The 15,866-nt window shown below is 42.6% G+C and overlaps 1 protein-coding gene across 8 annotated transcripts in view; it reads right to left on the reverse strand.

The window, feature by feature from the left end:
- epb41l3b (erythrocyte membrane protein band 4.1-like 3b) overlaps positions 1–15,866 on the reverse strand; it is a 42,112-nt gene that overhangs the window by 15,334 nt on the left and 10,912 nt on the right. For 6 of the 8 annotated variants that reach the window (XM_072364481.1, XM_072364480.1, XM_072364478.1 and 3 more), the window contains exons 3-13: positions 13,577–13,720; positions 8,200–8,304; positions 7,847–7,889; positions 7,656–7,731; positions 7,228–7,446; positions 6,268–6,355; positions 4,054–4,206; positions 3,453–3,550; positions 2,878–3,053; positions 2,295–2,500; positions 1,286–1,870 (exon numbers count right to left, since the gene is read on the reverse strand). In XM_072364481.1, the coding sequence (XP_072220582.1) occupies positions 1,286–1,870; positions 2,295–2,500; positions 2,878–3,053; positions 3,453–3,550; positions 4,054–4,206; positions 6,268–6,355; positions 7,228–7,446; positions 7,656–7,731; positions 7,847–7,889; positions 8,200–8,304; positions 13,577–13,720 (1,893 nt within the window). The remainder of the gene's footprint in view (positions 1–1,285; positions 1,871–2,294; positions 2,501–2,877; positions 3,054–3,452; positions 3,551–4,053; positions 4,207–6,267; positions 6,356–7,227; positions 7,447–7,655; positions 7,732–7,846; positions 7,890–8,199; positions 8,305–13,576; positions 13,721–15,866) is intronic. The other 2 variants (XM_072364482.1, XM_072364483.1) reach the window with 1 other exon arrangement.

Consider the following 15,866-nt stretch of genomic DNA (forward strand, 5'->3'; position numbering starts at 1 on the left):
ACCGTTCCGAGATGCAAGCAAGAAAAACAAGAAGGACCCAACTTGTGAATATTCAAAAATGCATTTATCGTCAACAGAGATTCTTCTCTACCACAAATGGAAACGAAATGGAAAATGCTCTGATTGCTGGAACTGTAGGCTACACATTATCAGACAACACGACAGATAACATCTTGAAGGGAACAAAAAGATAAAAAGCAAATGAAAAATAAGCAAGCAAAACAGACTCAGAGGAAGTTGAAACCATCAGTCGGTCACTTTTAAAAACGCCATCATCAAATTTGTGCTGGATTTGGAAAAGCTGCCGCTGTTATATGCATACAGAGTGAACTTCATTCGAGGTACTTGCATTATTTGCAGTACAAACCTCATACTTAAAAGTAGATGCGAGGATTTTGTGGCCGAACAGTAACCTGACTTTCAGGCACCTCCCCCTCCTCTCCATGCATGTCAACACTGGGAATGATCTGGATTCATTCAGCTGTCACAGTCTCTCTGCATCGCAGTGTGTTACACTACATGCTTTGTTCCAAAGGCTAAAGCTGGAAGCAAAAATATCGCATCTTGGCACTATGTGCAGGTCTTCTAACATTAAAATCCCTGCTCGGTGGATGTTAATTTGTTCAGCATTTCTCGAGTCAGACGACAACGCAGAGACACTGAGTGCATGGATGCGTGTGAATACATGTGTCTGCAAGCGGCTGATGCTGATTGCTTTCTTGGCAGAAAAGCCCTGAGAGTACAGCACCAGACAGAAGTGTGGACATGATTGACTGGTACCGTGGATGATAACACTGAGATGGGTTAGGCACAAAGCCATGTTTTTGGTGAAGGATTTGTGACTAAATGAAGATAGTTTTTTTTTTTTAAATCCTCAAAATCTCTAATAAATATTCTAGTCAGTCGTACTTGATGGTAAATTATCAGTAATGCTGCAAAGAAATCAAATTGGTCGCCCATATGACTAAAAAGATCCCACTGGTGCTGACTATTTGTGTCTAACCCTCTCGTTAGGATGAAGTCGCCAATCCAATATGAAATGAGACTTGCAGGTTCATCTCTGTGTACGGGTGGTGCTGATGAGGATGCGTTCTACAGGATGAGAGCGTGACCGGGCAGAGATGAGGTTCTGAAAGTAGGAGACTGACAGACACTGGGACACACAGTCTCCAGGTCGGCTCTGAACTGGTGAAACAGTTACAGGACAGGATAAGGTGTTAACTGGTATAATGGACCGCCGTTCTACGCCAGAGGCGGGTTAACATACAGGCGTACGCACACACACCTCCTCTTCCTCTGAACTGTCATGGTCATGGTAGCCCTGGGCTATGGAGGCGGTCAGGGAGGCTGCCTTGGGCTCCAGGTAGCAGAGGCACAGCGCCAGTGGAAAGGAGAGCGTGAGAGCATAGGGGACGGAGAAGGAGGTGGAGAGCAGGAAAAAGAAGATGAAGAGAAAGCAGGGGATGAGTGACGGTGACTTAATGGGGAGGAAATTCTGTGCGCATTCGGGGAGGAAGCGCATCTCTGAAAGATCGGGGAAGGTGATGTAGCCATCCTCATCCAGGATGGCGGACAGGTCGGGCAGATGCAGGGAGAAGGAGAAGAGCGTGCCGCCGCGGCGTTTGCCCTGCTCCAGCCTCTGCTTGCGGGCTGAGAGCAGCAGCGCCTGCTCCACCAGCAGGGCAGCTTTACGGTCTGCGTGGGCCTGCCGGCGGCGGCACCCGGTGCTGCTCTTGGCCGGACTGACTGACGATGCCCGCTTGCGAGCGCTCCCCCTGCGCCTCCGCCTCACTTTGGTTGATGAAACGGGAGATGAGGGGAGTGAGAGCTCAGAGTGGAGGGGGTCGGTTGTGTATGAATGAGGGGAGCGCTGATGGGGGGGAAATATCAACGAAGAGATGACGTGTGTAAATGGAGAGAAACGAAGGGGAAGGGCGTGAATACGCATGAGCACACACGGGTTCGGTGTGGGGTCAAAGGAAGGACAAGAAAAAAAAAGCTAATTAGTAAAGCGCACACAAGATGAGAAGCACTCCGGCCTCATCTACAGCAGTGAGTTAAGCTGAAAGCAACTGGGAATTTCACATCAGCCATTTAAAAAGTATACAAGAAAGAAAGAAAAATAATTATATAAAAATAAATAAATAAATAAAAAGGCTCAAAAAGGAAATCGTAGCACCTTCATCCGACTCTGCGCTGACAACTCTCTGGACCAAAACCAAAAACATATCAAGCCTCCGTGAGGTTATTCTAAAAGCAGCTCTGGCTGCAGCGAACCCGTCACAGCAGTTTACCTTCGTGTCTGGTCTGAGCGGCGTCGTGGCAGTTGGTTCTGGCGTCTCACTGGCGCCTTTCTGAACATCCTCCTGCTCCGCGTTCTCTTCCTCTGCCTTCTTCTCTGTTGTTACCGTGGTGATGATGTCTCCCTTGGCAATGACTTTGGCCGCCCCATCAGCGGTGCTGTCCTTTATCGGAGTCTCATGGTTCTCCATAACAGGAGCTGAAACGCCGGAGGACAAAGACAGACGCGACAGTTTATGCATGCTGAACATCTGGTCTAGATTTCGGGGAAAAATGTGAGCAGCTGCATAAAAGCTTTGATTTATTTCTGCTTGTGCTTGTTATGATACCCACTGAGGTACTGACGCTGGCCTGCTTTAAGCTTTGCCAGCTTTTAGGAGCAAACACAGATTTCCTGAACATGAATGTAGGATGAACAAAAGACTAATTTGTTCTGACAAATAGCTGTGCACATATTTAGACATTTAGCATAATATGAAAAGTTTGCACAAGGGATCCAAAATGGCTTGAAAACAACCCCATGTTCCCAACAGCCTGGAAAAAAAAGGTGGCACTAGACCAGCGCCTGCTCCTCACCTCCATCCAAGCTGCGGGACATGTTGTAGCGTTTGCTGGAGGAGCGTTCGAAGAGCGGAGCCGGCCTGATGATCTGGGAGCTGGCCCTGCGGGTCTGTGCCTGCGTTCGGCCGCTGTAGCGAAACTTAGAGCCGAGGCTCAGGAACTTCTTTGGGGGTGCCTCAGGAGACACGAGCCTGTAAGAAGTTGCAAACACGCACATTAATCAAACCAGGAATGAAAAAACAAACACTGAGCGGGGCGCTGAAAGGCGTTAAAACTCCTGCTCATTTGAATCTTCTCCAGGGAGCCCTCAGACTGGGCTCACTACTCCAAACGGCCCACGAGATCAATTTTTTTGCTTAAAGCAGCAAATCTGCACAACGTTCAAACCATTAACAGCCTCAACAGTGCCTCTGTTACAGCTCATGTACCGTGGTTATGAGCAACACAGCCGTGCGTCTTATATCTTAATGCTATCTGGGGCACGAAAGCCATTTTGACTGATATTTTTCTAGGATCAAAACTTACATACTACGGTGTGATGAGCTATTTCCAGTCAAAATGAGAAGTAAAGATCATCTTATACTGCTTACCTGAAGAAGGTGTGGTGCTCCACGCAGACCTTCCAGAGCCGTTTGGCAGCACGATGGTTTGGAAGTTTGAAACCAATTGTGCTTTCAAACTGCTCAAACTGCGAGATGGACAAAATGCTGCGATCAGAGTCACTCAATTTATTCTTAAGTTTTATATAAAACAGACGCGTCACTAGAAGCAATCCTCATAGGCATCGTTTTAGCCTCAGAGCTCAACACGAATCATTTAATTTTCTCTAAATTCAAATTCAACATTGATACAGAATGCCCAGATTATGCAAGATGACAGCCAAACAATGCTACATTGTGAACTACAGCAGCTTTACAGTAATCTCTTTGACAACATTAGCAGAAGGCTCGTCTTTGCTTTGCAGATCTTCCCTTCATCTTCTCGTGTTTTAGTGCCATCACTTTTTTCCTCTATTATAAAAGCCCTTTATTTCAGTTCAAGGAAAAAACAGCCGTGAATCAAGAATGATAAAAGACCTTAAACATTCAAAGATAGAACAAAGAATATGGAAAACAAATGAACACAACCTTCACCTCTCGTGATCGTTTCAGTCATAAAAACTTCTCTCAGTCTGCAGAGTAACGCGCTTACCTCGCCGGGTCGGATTTTGATGTAAAAGTTGTTCCTCTTGTAAGAGATCTTCAGGATTTTTGGCCAGGCAAATCTGTTGATCCTCAACCGGTCTCTGTAGATAAGAAGGCCACTTGCACAAACTCCCAGCATTATCTCCACACCCTCAGAGTCCTGAGAACAACACACAGCAGGAGAATACAGGAACGTAAAGCTGGTTTATGTGTGGTGTTCGTGACAAGTTCCGACAGTCTGACAATTTACTGACCACAACACAGTTCCTCTTTTTTTTTTTTTTGGTGGTCTGGAAGTATTCAGGCGTTGGTGCACAGCAGGACAAAGTAGAAATGTAAGAAAAGGTTTGTGATAATAACAGGGTTGTGCAGGCAGGCAGAAAGTAGAATCAGGCATGTGGTGATCTAATATTTTCTATGCATGTTGTGGTGACGCCGAATTAAGGCTGGAAAGGATACCGGCTGACAAAGAAAAACCAAAAACAATAGCGCAAGTTTTGGTAAAATGGTGGATGAAGCACAAAATGATGCTCTTCACTGCACAAAGCGTGAGATGAGCAGGTGAAACCAACGCGCTTTGAGAGGGAAGCGCTGATCCAAAGCAGAAAAAGAAACAGTCAAGTGATAAATGGGACGTTGAAAATGACAACGTGGTATGTAACCATGCACAAGTAGAAAATAAACACACACACACACACACACGCTCACTCAGGTACTGGAAGCACATGGAAAGCAGCCTCTTACCTCTCCCTCAGCTGGAGCCAAGCATTCATAGAGACTCCCTACCAACTTTGCATTTAATGAGAGAGGAGAGAAGACAAAAGAAGGATGCTCTTCTCATATGTACATATTTCTCTTGCTTATCAAATCTATGACTCACAGAAGCAACACGGAGCATTGATCAAAGCCGCTTCCTCATCTCTGTCATCTCGTCCATCCTGATCTACATCTGTGAGGGCAATATCCTCCCCACCACTCACATCTAGACCCATTTTGACTTTCAAAGCACTTTTGATAACCGATTCATATCAGGAAGACCGATGACTGTAATTTTCTTTTATGACGACAGCTCTCCGGCTTTCTCTTCCTGTCTGTGATCTAATGAAGCGTTTGATGGCGGTGGAACAGAAATGGCAACAAAAGTCAAGCTGGGCTCCAGAGCCGGGCTCTACCCCCTTTCACCCCCCACCCCCCACCCCCAAACCCACGGAGACAGCAGTGAGACAATGTCAATCAGTGCAGGAGCGGTGGCATGTTACACTGAGGCATCACTGTGGCAGCCATGATGTTTGTGAAGCAGCGGCGTTGAGGTGGGAAGCATCACTAGTGAAATACATATATAGAGTTTTATTGGCAAAACAGCACATTTATAGATGGAAGGTTTTTTTTTTTGGCTCTTCAAAGTGTTTTTCTTATTCTTTATTGGCTCATTCGTATTTAAATGTCTGTTCTGTAAATGTAATGAAATTTGTGTAATTCTTATTGATTTTGAGAGACCAATAAGTGACCTTTTCTAATGAAAATCAAGTTCAACTAAAAATGCACTCTTGTCACCTTCACTGTGTCACTCTCTAAAAATATAGTTCCACATTTTGGGAGCATGCTTATTTACTCTGGTGCTAAAACTGAAGCCATCAGCTGGTAAACAGTGATTATGGCTCTGTCCACATGCAACACAGTCCGTCTGCCTTCACCGCGAAAGGAGTTGCATTTAAAGGTTCATTAAACAGCTGTCGCAGTTCCAGGTGTGTTTTATTACTAATGAAGACAACATTCACACATTTCATATGCGTATACAGGGCTGTTAGGTGACATTATTTTCCTTATGGGGAGAGACACAGTGGCTGATTTCAGGCTGTAGTTTCAGATAATATTTTGCAAGAAAGTAAATAATCACTTCCCAAACTGTCCAGCTATCAGTAAAAACACAACTCGGTTTGGCATTTTCTTTGCATGTTCAGTCATGTGTTGAAAAAAAAAAAAAAAACGCCACTATCAAACACTCAAGGGTTGATTTGGTTTGAACCTACAAAGATGACTTAAAACGTGACCCATGCATCCGTGTAAAAAGAACAACTGATGTGGAGAATTTCCTCACTTAGCCTCGATGCCGGATAAATATAAGTAATAGCTTCCAGCTTAAACTGCACTTCTACCTGAAAAACAGTAAAAAAAAAATAAAAAAGTAATGTGGAGTTAAGAGTTTATTGTGACTTGCTACCTTGGCATGATGGAGGTCCACACCAAACATGGACAGCTTTTTGGCATTTTCCAGGAAGTGAATCTCCGCTTCAGCTGGTGTCATCCCCCTGATCAGACAAAACAGACACACAAGAGTGTCACAAAGAGATGCACTATCCTTTTCCACTACTTTTTATCTGCAGCACCTGACACAGTGTTCCCAGTTTCGTCTAAACATGGATAATTCATGGCTGTGTTCCACGAATCGTTTTTGAAAAAGGTTGCTCTTATCGATGCTTTAGCCTGAAGCTCCACAGTCCCACAAGTGTGTCCATTTTTAGAGTAAATGATCGTTAAGAGACCCTTATCCTGGTACTGTCCACCCACAGGACGAGAAAAGACCGCATCCAGTTACACACAGATGATTGTGATACAGGAAGAATGGAGGGCTCGGACAAAAGACCGCCAGCTGGATCCATTTATATGAAAACAGAAATGACTGCAGACATGCCGCCTTTTAGAAGAGATTTTTTTAGGTTTTAAACAATCCTTCCAAGTAGACTTGATGACTTGAAGCTGTTTAATTGACGGCTAAAAAGCAAAACCAAAAGAGCAAGCACAGTGCATGTGTCAGGGAGTGTTCTATGATCTAGTTCAATCAGAGGAACCCGTTTACCAGCAGCTTCTGCTTGAATTAATCAAAGACAAGCTGTGGTTGCAAACACCAACAACATTCCTTTCAATTCTGTATCAAAGTGAGCATTTTTAAGCCTAAACTACAATAACTCCACTAATAATACTCTGTACAAAGTAAGGTAGAAAAGCTGTCTGGAGATGATACATCAAAAGTAAAGCATGCTGACAGAATATGGTATTATTACGCATGTGGTGTCATCCTTTCCATAGGAGAAATACTTTTCTCTAAACTGTCCTTATTCTTTTCATAGAAATATCTGCACGTACAACTGAATCATAAAGAGCCGCAGGCGCAGAAACTAACTTGTAGGTCTTGTGGAGCTCCATAACCTTCTCCTCCAGCTCTTTGGTCTGGTTGGGCGCCAGGCGCAGTTCGCTGATGTAATCGCTGCCCAGCTCCTCGGCGTCGTAGTCTCCAAGCTCCGACTGCACGGTGTACGAGCCCAGCACCGTGTGGGTGGCAAAGGAGCAGGGCAGGCGACCCGAAACCACATCATCCCGCAGCTGCAAGCACAGGTAGTACCTGTGAGTGAGAGGAAACACAAAAACAGCTGAGATGTTTGGTTATCAGTCCACTGTCTGGATCTTCTTTGAAAACTTTGTATGGAGTTTAAATACAAATTCATCCTAAATAATCCTATGTTGCTCCTGATGAAAGTTCAGTTTTAGGGGTATAAGGCAGATGTTCTGCTTTTGAAGAAGAAATAAAGTCTTCTTGGGATGGAACCTCACCTTGTGATGTCTTCGGTCAGCTGCGAGGGGTCCGGAGGGTAAAACTTCACGTTGAATGCAAAGTTCCAGGGACCAGCTGACATGAATACAAAAAATCTAATTATTGAAATGAGGATTTTGACACTCCATACACCTCACATGACTATTCAGAACAAAATCGTTAAGTATCTTTGTAAGATTACTGCACTTACTCCTGATCTGCTTCTTCATCTCCTTGGTTGGGTCCAACCAATTCTGCACAGACAACCACAGAGGAAAATAATTCACTCGGAACTATTTGTGAGCAAATTGCAAAGCAGCACAGTTCTCTAAGTGGGAAATCTTCACTGTCGAATGAAAATAAATGCCAGGAAATCAAACAAACATTGGCTTAAATGGAGGCTACACGTTTAGCACAGTCACCTTGTAAATCTCCTCTTGGGATTACAGACTTTTAGTACTTCTGTCTACATTCTCCTTATTTCCCCTGTAATTTTACCAAAAAAACAACACAAACTGACATGATTTTTAGCTGGTAAGATTACAAATTTTTCTTTTAGTTTACCTTCTGATTCTCTACGTCTCTGTACGTGATGCCAAAGTAGTCCTTCTCCAGTAGGTTGAGGTGTTCACACACTTTATCAAAGAGCACGTGGCCCTTGGCTCGTTTCTGTGAGACGGAAAAAGAAGCACATGTTGAACATATAATCCAGAAAGTGCAACCTGAAAAGAACTGCTCCAGTAACATTTAGATTGATGGCTGATACAACAGAGTATATTTTAGTATGTCCATGTTCACCGTTTTGCTCTAGTCCCCATTAACACGCCCTGAGCAGGCTGGGGTTAAGTCAGCAGCATCATCTGGTCCAACTAGCTCCCGATAAATCTGCACCGTGTCTCTACTTTGATCTTGAAAGGTTTCAGCATCGATGCAATGCCTTCCGTATCTTCCACACAGAGTTGCTGAGGGTTTTTCAACAACCTGTCCTCTCTAATGTTATGATGTGTGGACGTGTGTGTGAGACGAAGAGCCTGAGTTAGTTTCCCGTTTTCAGATCAAGGAAAAACTTTCTGAATCTAAATAGAAAAAAAAAATACTAAATAAATATGTGAATCAGTTGTCAAATCATCTTGGTGGCCTGTCTGTTAGGTGAGGGAGTTTGTGATCATTTAAATCATCTGTTTAATCAGGAAAAAAAGGATCAAGAATGAGTGAAAAATAAAACAAAACAAAAGCCCGATCAGCCCTCGTTCCATCAGCCTGCTGGGCGATTCTACGGCACCGTGGGGCTGCATTCACCCTCCTTCCCTCTTTCTTTTCACATAATCATCTTCAGATAATTAAATTAAAATGAACTCGAACCTCATTTTTACAAAGCAATGGCATGAAATCAAATTTTAGCTTCTAAAACCAGCATGAGGATGCAGCATGAGGATGCTGCCTGACAGGGTTTTTCCTGCAGGGACAACTATTTGTGCCACAATCGACCTACTGGGTCATTCTTGATTGATTCCCTCTATATAAAGCCTTTTAGAGTAAATACACCTTGAAATTCCTGAGCTCAAGGTCAACATCAGCTATGCGAGTGCTTTACACCCACTGATTTGCACATCTGAGTGCTGGATGCCATGAGCTGGAGCTCTTCAGTCTTCCTCCTACACGATGAGGCTGGACTTAGCAGGCTCATTTGGCTCAGCTCACCGGGGATATTTTAAGGCCTGAATAGTCACAGATGCCTCCTGCCTGAACAGAGCCAGAGCCAGCTCCTCATGTCTGAATAGGCTAAAACCACTGCCACAGACTATTCTATCAGCAGGAGTCACAACACGCCTATGCATCTGTCACACTGGCGTAGGCAGAGTGGCGCACAGACGCTGTGAAATGCCGACCTGTAACGATGCAACTGGCAGCCGGAGGTAGCAATTTGACACATACTTCACAGTGGCACGAGCATCAACAAACGGAACAAAAAACCCTTTAGAAGAGAAAACTGCTCAATGTAACGTGCAGGATTTTAACGCAGCCGCAGAGATGGTGGCAGAGAGTTAATCCTCCCGGAACATCTCTGAGGGAATTAGCACAGTCATGTCAGACCGCTGCTGCCTGGCTGCGACCGACGCCTCTCAATCCAGCGCCTAAAGCTGGCTTTACTGACACAAACGACAACAAAAAAAGCTGCGATTTGCAAAACCTCAGGCGAATAAGTGGAAGACAGATATTGATATGACCACAACGGTAAATAAGCAACCTGCTGGTCATTAAAAGCATGCGCTCTGCTTCCAAAGGTTGTTTTGGAAAAGGAAGACAACAGGAAACCAGAAAGTAAACCGATCTCAGATCAGAGGAGGAACATCAATCTTGATCATTGTCTATATTTAGAGAGTAAACATAAGCAGTTGCAACACTGAGTTTCAAAGTTTACCATGTTTTCTTTGTGGGATATCAAACAAGTATTACAAACAACTCATATTTATCATCATTACTTGATTCTTTTTTCATCTTTGCTGTCTGAAAGCATCTTGTTTCGATCTTATAATGATGTAAAACAGAGCAAGAATAAAGGCTAAAAGAAAAAGCAACTCATCACTTCTGAACATTTAACACACAATCTGTTGGAGATGTGAGATGAGGATGTACATCCAAACTTTAACCACGCTTAGGAAATAGTGAGACAGCAAGATGTGGGATTGGTTCCTCCTTCCACGGAGACCTAACACCCGTGAAGTGAAGCTGGGGAGGTTCAGCAGCTCCGTGTCACAGAAAACGATCGGAAACGATTAGCGCAGACATTTTTCCCATGGGAGGAAATTGAGTTGAAGTGGAAAACTACAAGGTCAGGGGGATAAAAATGTCAAGCCTTGACGTCCTGGATTTGGACCGGGAGGAGGACGAGATCTCCTTGGTAATTATCTGACAGTCTTCTGACCTCCACTGAGGTGACGGTGCAATCTCATGCCTGCAGCGTTTCTGGTTCAGCTGCAAGGATGATTTTATACAAAGGAGCGGCTGTATGACTGCTCATGACTGTGCCTTACTGGTTGCTATGACAACTCCTGTGTGCAGTAGGTGACTAATTACCTGTTGTGTCCTGCTTTTTATTGCTTTGACATATGTATATCTATTTTTTAAACAAAACCTTTTACTTTAGAAAGTCTAAGTCGATGCTTTAAAAACGACACGCATGAAGACACTTATGAAGTCTGTGAGTTGAGAGCATGAGACTCAAACTAAATGCAGCATCACTGTATCATTTAACATCATCTGATTCGGGACCGCTGCTCTTTAAAAAGAGGTGTCCAAATCCGTCCCAACCACAAGACTCAGACATAACTGGTGCAAAGGTTTCACAGGTCCCAGCAGAGCTTTTTCTGTTCATCGACACTTCTGCTCTTCTTCTGTTTTGCTGCTTGAAAGTGCAGCGTGACGGAGGAAGTGACATCTAGCTGTAGAGCTGAAGACTGCAACCAACTGAATGCCCTCCACCTTACCACACCCTCTCAAGTGTGGAGGAGAAAACTGCAGCGGCCTCAAACAGTAGCAGAGGTGTAAACTGACAAACCACAACGAGTCACAGGTCAATTGAAGATTAATTATATCGGCACAATAATTTCTGATAATCGTGTTTGCATAGCTGTCATAATGGTCTTTATTCATCTGTCATAAAATTATATTGTTTTGGCATTGAATGAATTTCTACATCACCCATGAGAAACCCTAAAAAAAACAATTAAGAAAGACGAATATTAAATCCAAAATATGAGTATGTAATATATATGTAATATCAGGTAATCATCAACAAAAACTAATGGTTTCAGCTAAAGGTTTTAAGACTCTTTCAGAGTCAACTCAAACTTTATAAATTAATAAATATTTTGCTACTACATTGCATTTTTGCCATCAGAACAAATGTTTCACACTGGAGTCTTAAGGATTTAATATCGAAGTGAGTTCATCATCTTTACTGCAGATTAAAACCCTTCAGCTTCATCAATAAGTTCTGTGAACAGGACCGATTAACAAATCATCAGGAAGGTTGTTACAAACACAATAAAAGCTCAACTGTAGCACATATAACACACTGCAGCGTCATCTGTTCTACAGCCCATATTTACAGGATAATTAATCATCACTCAAAAGTCATCATCCATTATTGATTTTCTGTTCACACCGTATATTCACTTGGAAAATAGAATGATTAAACTCAAACGAGACAATAAATTGGCTGTCTTGTGTTTTTCAAGTCACTAAATTTGATAAAGTTGGCCCTAAAGAACACCGTTTAGTCAGATTTTGACCAGTTTTCCATTCTGTTCACCTACAGAATGGTGCAAAAGGAGAAAATGTGCATCTGTTACAGCAAAGTCCCATACAATAACAACGCAGAACCTCCTGAGCCTGTTCTGTGACTGAACACATCATTTCCAGATCACTCTCCTCCAAAATATCTTCCCAGTGCCACAGTGGGATATCTGACACTGATTCTTCCCAACAAATGCTCCGATTTCACGGTCAGAACCCATTACCTCTCCCTCCAACAGAACAGTCAACTAATCCCTGGATGCAAACCCCCGGTGGGGAAGAATCTGCTTAAAGGAGATTTGCAGAGGAGGGTCTGCTTCTCTTGTTCAGCCTGAAAACATTTTCGGAGTCTCACAGTGTTTCATTTCTTTTAGCTTTGAACATGACTCAGGGGATGAACATGTAAGAGCGATCTATCGAACAAATTCAGGAGGCTGACTTAATGCTGAATTAATAACGAGGCAGAAATCACTTTTCATATTGTGGAGCGTTTGCAGCAAAAAAGGCATTTTTCTTGTTGGCTCTACTTGAATCAGCCGAGTTATTTCTGAGTACTGGCTCCAGAATAATAAGTGTTCAACTCAAAGGCAAACAGCTTTGGGGAAAAACTAAGTTGGCAAAACTATTTAAACACGACACAAACAAAAATGTGCAGCAAAATCCACCAAATTTAAAGCTAAAACATTTCATTTATTTGATATAATGTCAAGCCTAGAATGTAATTATCCATTTAGCACCGTATCCTCCTTTCTCATCTTTGCCCATTATTAATAATAATAAACCTATACTGCATTTCTTCTCAAAACATCCCGTTTCCTTTTCCAGTTTATAAAAAAAAAAAAAAAAAAGCCGCTCTGCAGGAGTCGAGAGGTTCATTTTTAGAACACAAAGACGTGTGTCACTGACGGCTGACTCTCTTTCTCAAAAAGGGTTCGTTTCTTAACAGCAGATGAGCTCTGATACAACTAAGCATTTTTATAAAAACCTACATTAAAGGTTTTTCCTCTGAGACTACACAGAGAAGCTCTGCAATGAAACTAAATCACAAAGTGGTTTGAAAACACAAAAGTAGAAATGCTAATCCATGAAATCTGTGCTTAAAATAGAACACTTACAATGTCTTATTGATGTTTTCTGCAGGATTATGCAAAAACTCTCAAGCCTAATGCCATGAAACGAGGCAGAGCAGAATCTCTTTAAATCCCAGCACACATCCAGATTGGTTTCTTTAAAATTTATGCAAAAGCTCAACATCCGGAGACATTTTGGGTGTTGCAGAAAGCTAGTGGCACAGTCCGTGAAGCTCCTCAAGATCAAGCTTTGATCAGGTTGCGTTTTAATGAACATATTATACAATTAATCCAGTTACTACCTTAAAATATACTCAAATAATTCAAAATAGTAATGTTGATTTGAACATTTCAAATGTCCTTGAATCCATTGACCAAATCCAGTTCCCCTGGATAAATATACACCAGATAGTGGCCTGAATTTAAAGGCCTAACCATTACCTACCCCTTGTTGCTTTATGTACTTCCAATTTGTTGCAAACCACCTTCTTGTTCCGTGAGATTAAAAAAAAATAAATCAGTATAATTTGGTTACACTTCATCTCAAGTAGTGGCAAAGGTGGGCGGCTCACCTCCACATTGAGTGTGTAGTCGGAGCCGTCCATCAGGGTGACTTTACACTGCATGATCTTCACCTTCTTGACTCCTCTCAAAGGAGACCTGGACAGACGACTGGTGGACGACCTGTGGGACACCTGATCCTCTTCCTGCTGCTCCTGCAGAGAGAGTGCAAGCGTCAGCTTTACAGTAATAACAATAATGGCTGAAGATGCTTAATAATTAGTTTGAATAATTAGACTTAAATATCAGAAAGTTGTGAGATGCTGTTAACGCTGTTTGAGAAATTAAAGATATGCGTTCAAAGATAAGTTAAGACGCCCCCGCCTACCCTTAACGTCACGTAAAGTAGCAGCCTTTGAAAAAAAAAAAAAAAAGACAGTTCTGTCACATTCCAAATACTAAAAGTAGCGACTTGGACGCGGGCTAAATGTAATAGGGTCCCACAGAGAAGAGCTCGAGGTGCACGGCCATTTTGTCTCAAAAAAATGAAAATCCAATTTTCCACTTGGCTGAAAACAAAGCCCTTACTGACTGATTTCTCCTAACAAAAAAGAAAAAAAGAAGCCTCCAGCTTTGAGTCAGTCTTATCCACAAAGTGGATTTAACATTATGTTCTCTCATTTCTTATCTTGCTCCTCAGGTTATAGCCATCACATTGCTCCCACAGTTCTCTCTGTGCTCATTCAGAGGCTGCAACCAACCATAAAAGAAAATTAGAGTTACTTTCAGATAATTCAAATGTGAAGAGGTTCAAGTTTCCAAGTAACAACAATGAATGCATTTCATGCATTTATCAATGAGTCATGATGATGAGAACAAGCTCCACAGATGTAAGAAATCACAGCAGAGAAACAGTGTGCGTGCGCATATGTGAACTCTGCTGGAGTGTGTCTCACACTCGACAGTGTTTGTGTCACCGTGCTGGGATTTCTCACTTTTCTTTCTGCCAATTCATGCAGCACTGACAACAGCTCATCCATAAAGGTCTGTTTACTGCAGCTATGAGGAAGGCTGCCACAGCGGATCTAAGCAAGGACCAAACTGCTTTGCATTCATGAGGCCAAAAAGGAGAAACTGGCAGCACGGTTACATGCACAGCTGAGTCGAGCTATGGCACAGCTTGACCTCGCCATTTCACAGTCCTCCCCGTCGCAGTATACACGAGGGGGAGCGGAATCGAGCGATTGGCTGTGTGTGTCCAATGCTGTGGAGCATAGCCCACATGTAAGCATAGCATAGCCTAATTCTAAGAGCAGAGCGACAGTCTGGAAATGCTCTAAGTTCACACACAGTCAAATTCCATCACAATTTCAGACGCATTTAGCTGTTTGACAAAAGAAACGGAAAAATAAGTGAATACAAGACCCCTGACTGCATTATCTGGGTGTGGTAGTCTGTTTTTTTATGGCTTTAGTAGGATCAACATGTCTATACATGTATGCTTTGAAAAGTCTGGTTTTTATCTAACTTGCACAATAAATCATTTCTTTCTAGTGTCATGTAAACATGCTCTGTGGTAAATTACAACACCCAAGGTCAACTCTAATGCTTTCACTGAGTCAAATTATATTTGTGCAAATTGTTGACTTGTGACAGAAAACCTGCAAAACAAGCAGCGTTTTATGGCTATTTCTAAGTACCGCTGAGGATGAGGAAAATATGATGCCAGTTAGCAAAGTGACCAGTGCCAACATGCTTGATTAGATCAGGTAAATATTAGTGTGTCTATAACCTAAAGTACATCAGCACGCAGGAAACAATGGCTTGGCTGGTGCATCTGCTAAATGGACAAGCTGGAAGCACAAGTCTGTGAGCTGGCGTGTCTCTGTAGTGCAATCAATGCAGTGAAGATCAGTGTTTCGGGAGGAGGGAAAACACACAGAGCTCATGATTGCTGCAACAGTTGGAAAAGATGACAAGCTTCACAAAAAACAAAACAAAAAAACTGGAAAAACGACCACCAGTTAACATCAGTTTGCACTTCTGGAACATGCAACTACCAATCAAAAATAACCACCAGTTAAAGCTGAAACGTGAGCTCTTAAGCCGTCCTTTTACTGTCAAGCACGACAGCAGGATCGCATTTAAAGTATATGAACTATTCTATATTACAAGGCCACTTTAAGTCTGGTAGCTCACTTTCCTTCAAAAAGTTTGGCTTCACCAGTGAAAGCAAGATCTTACAATCATGGTACTCATGACATTTAAAATATCTAACATGAAATAATCTAATTTATTCAGTCATTTCATTTGGCCTTTTATCAAACTGTTTGGGACACAATGAATCGATCCAACACCTTC

This window comes from Leuresthes tenuis, unplaced genomic scaffold (assembly GCF_036924035.1).
Source record: "Leuresthes tenuis unplaced genomic scaffold, fLeuTen1.0.hap1 SCAF_14, whole genome shotgun sequence".
NCBI lineage: Eukaryota > Metazoa > Chordata > Actinopteri > Atheriniformes > Atherinopsidae > Leuresthes > Leuresthes tenuis.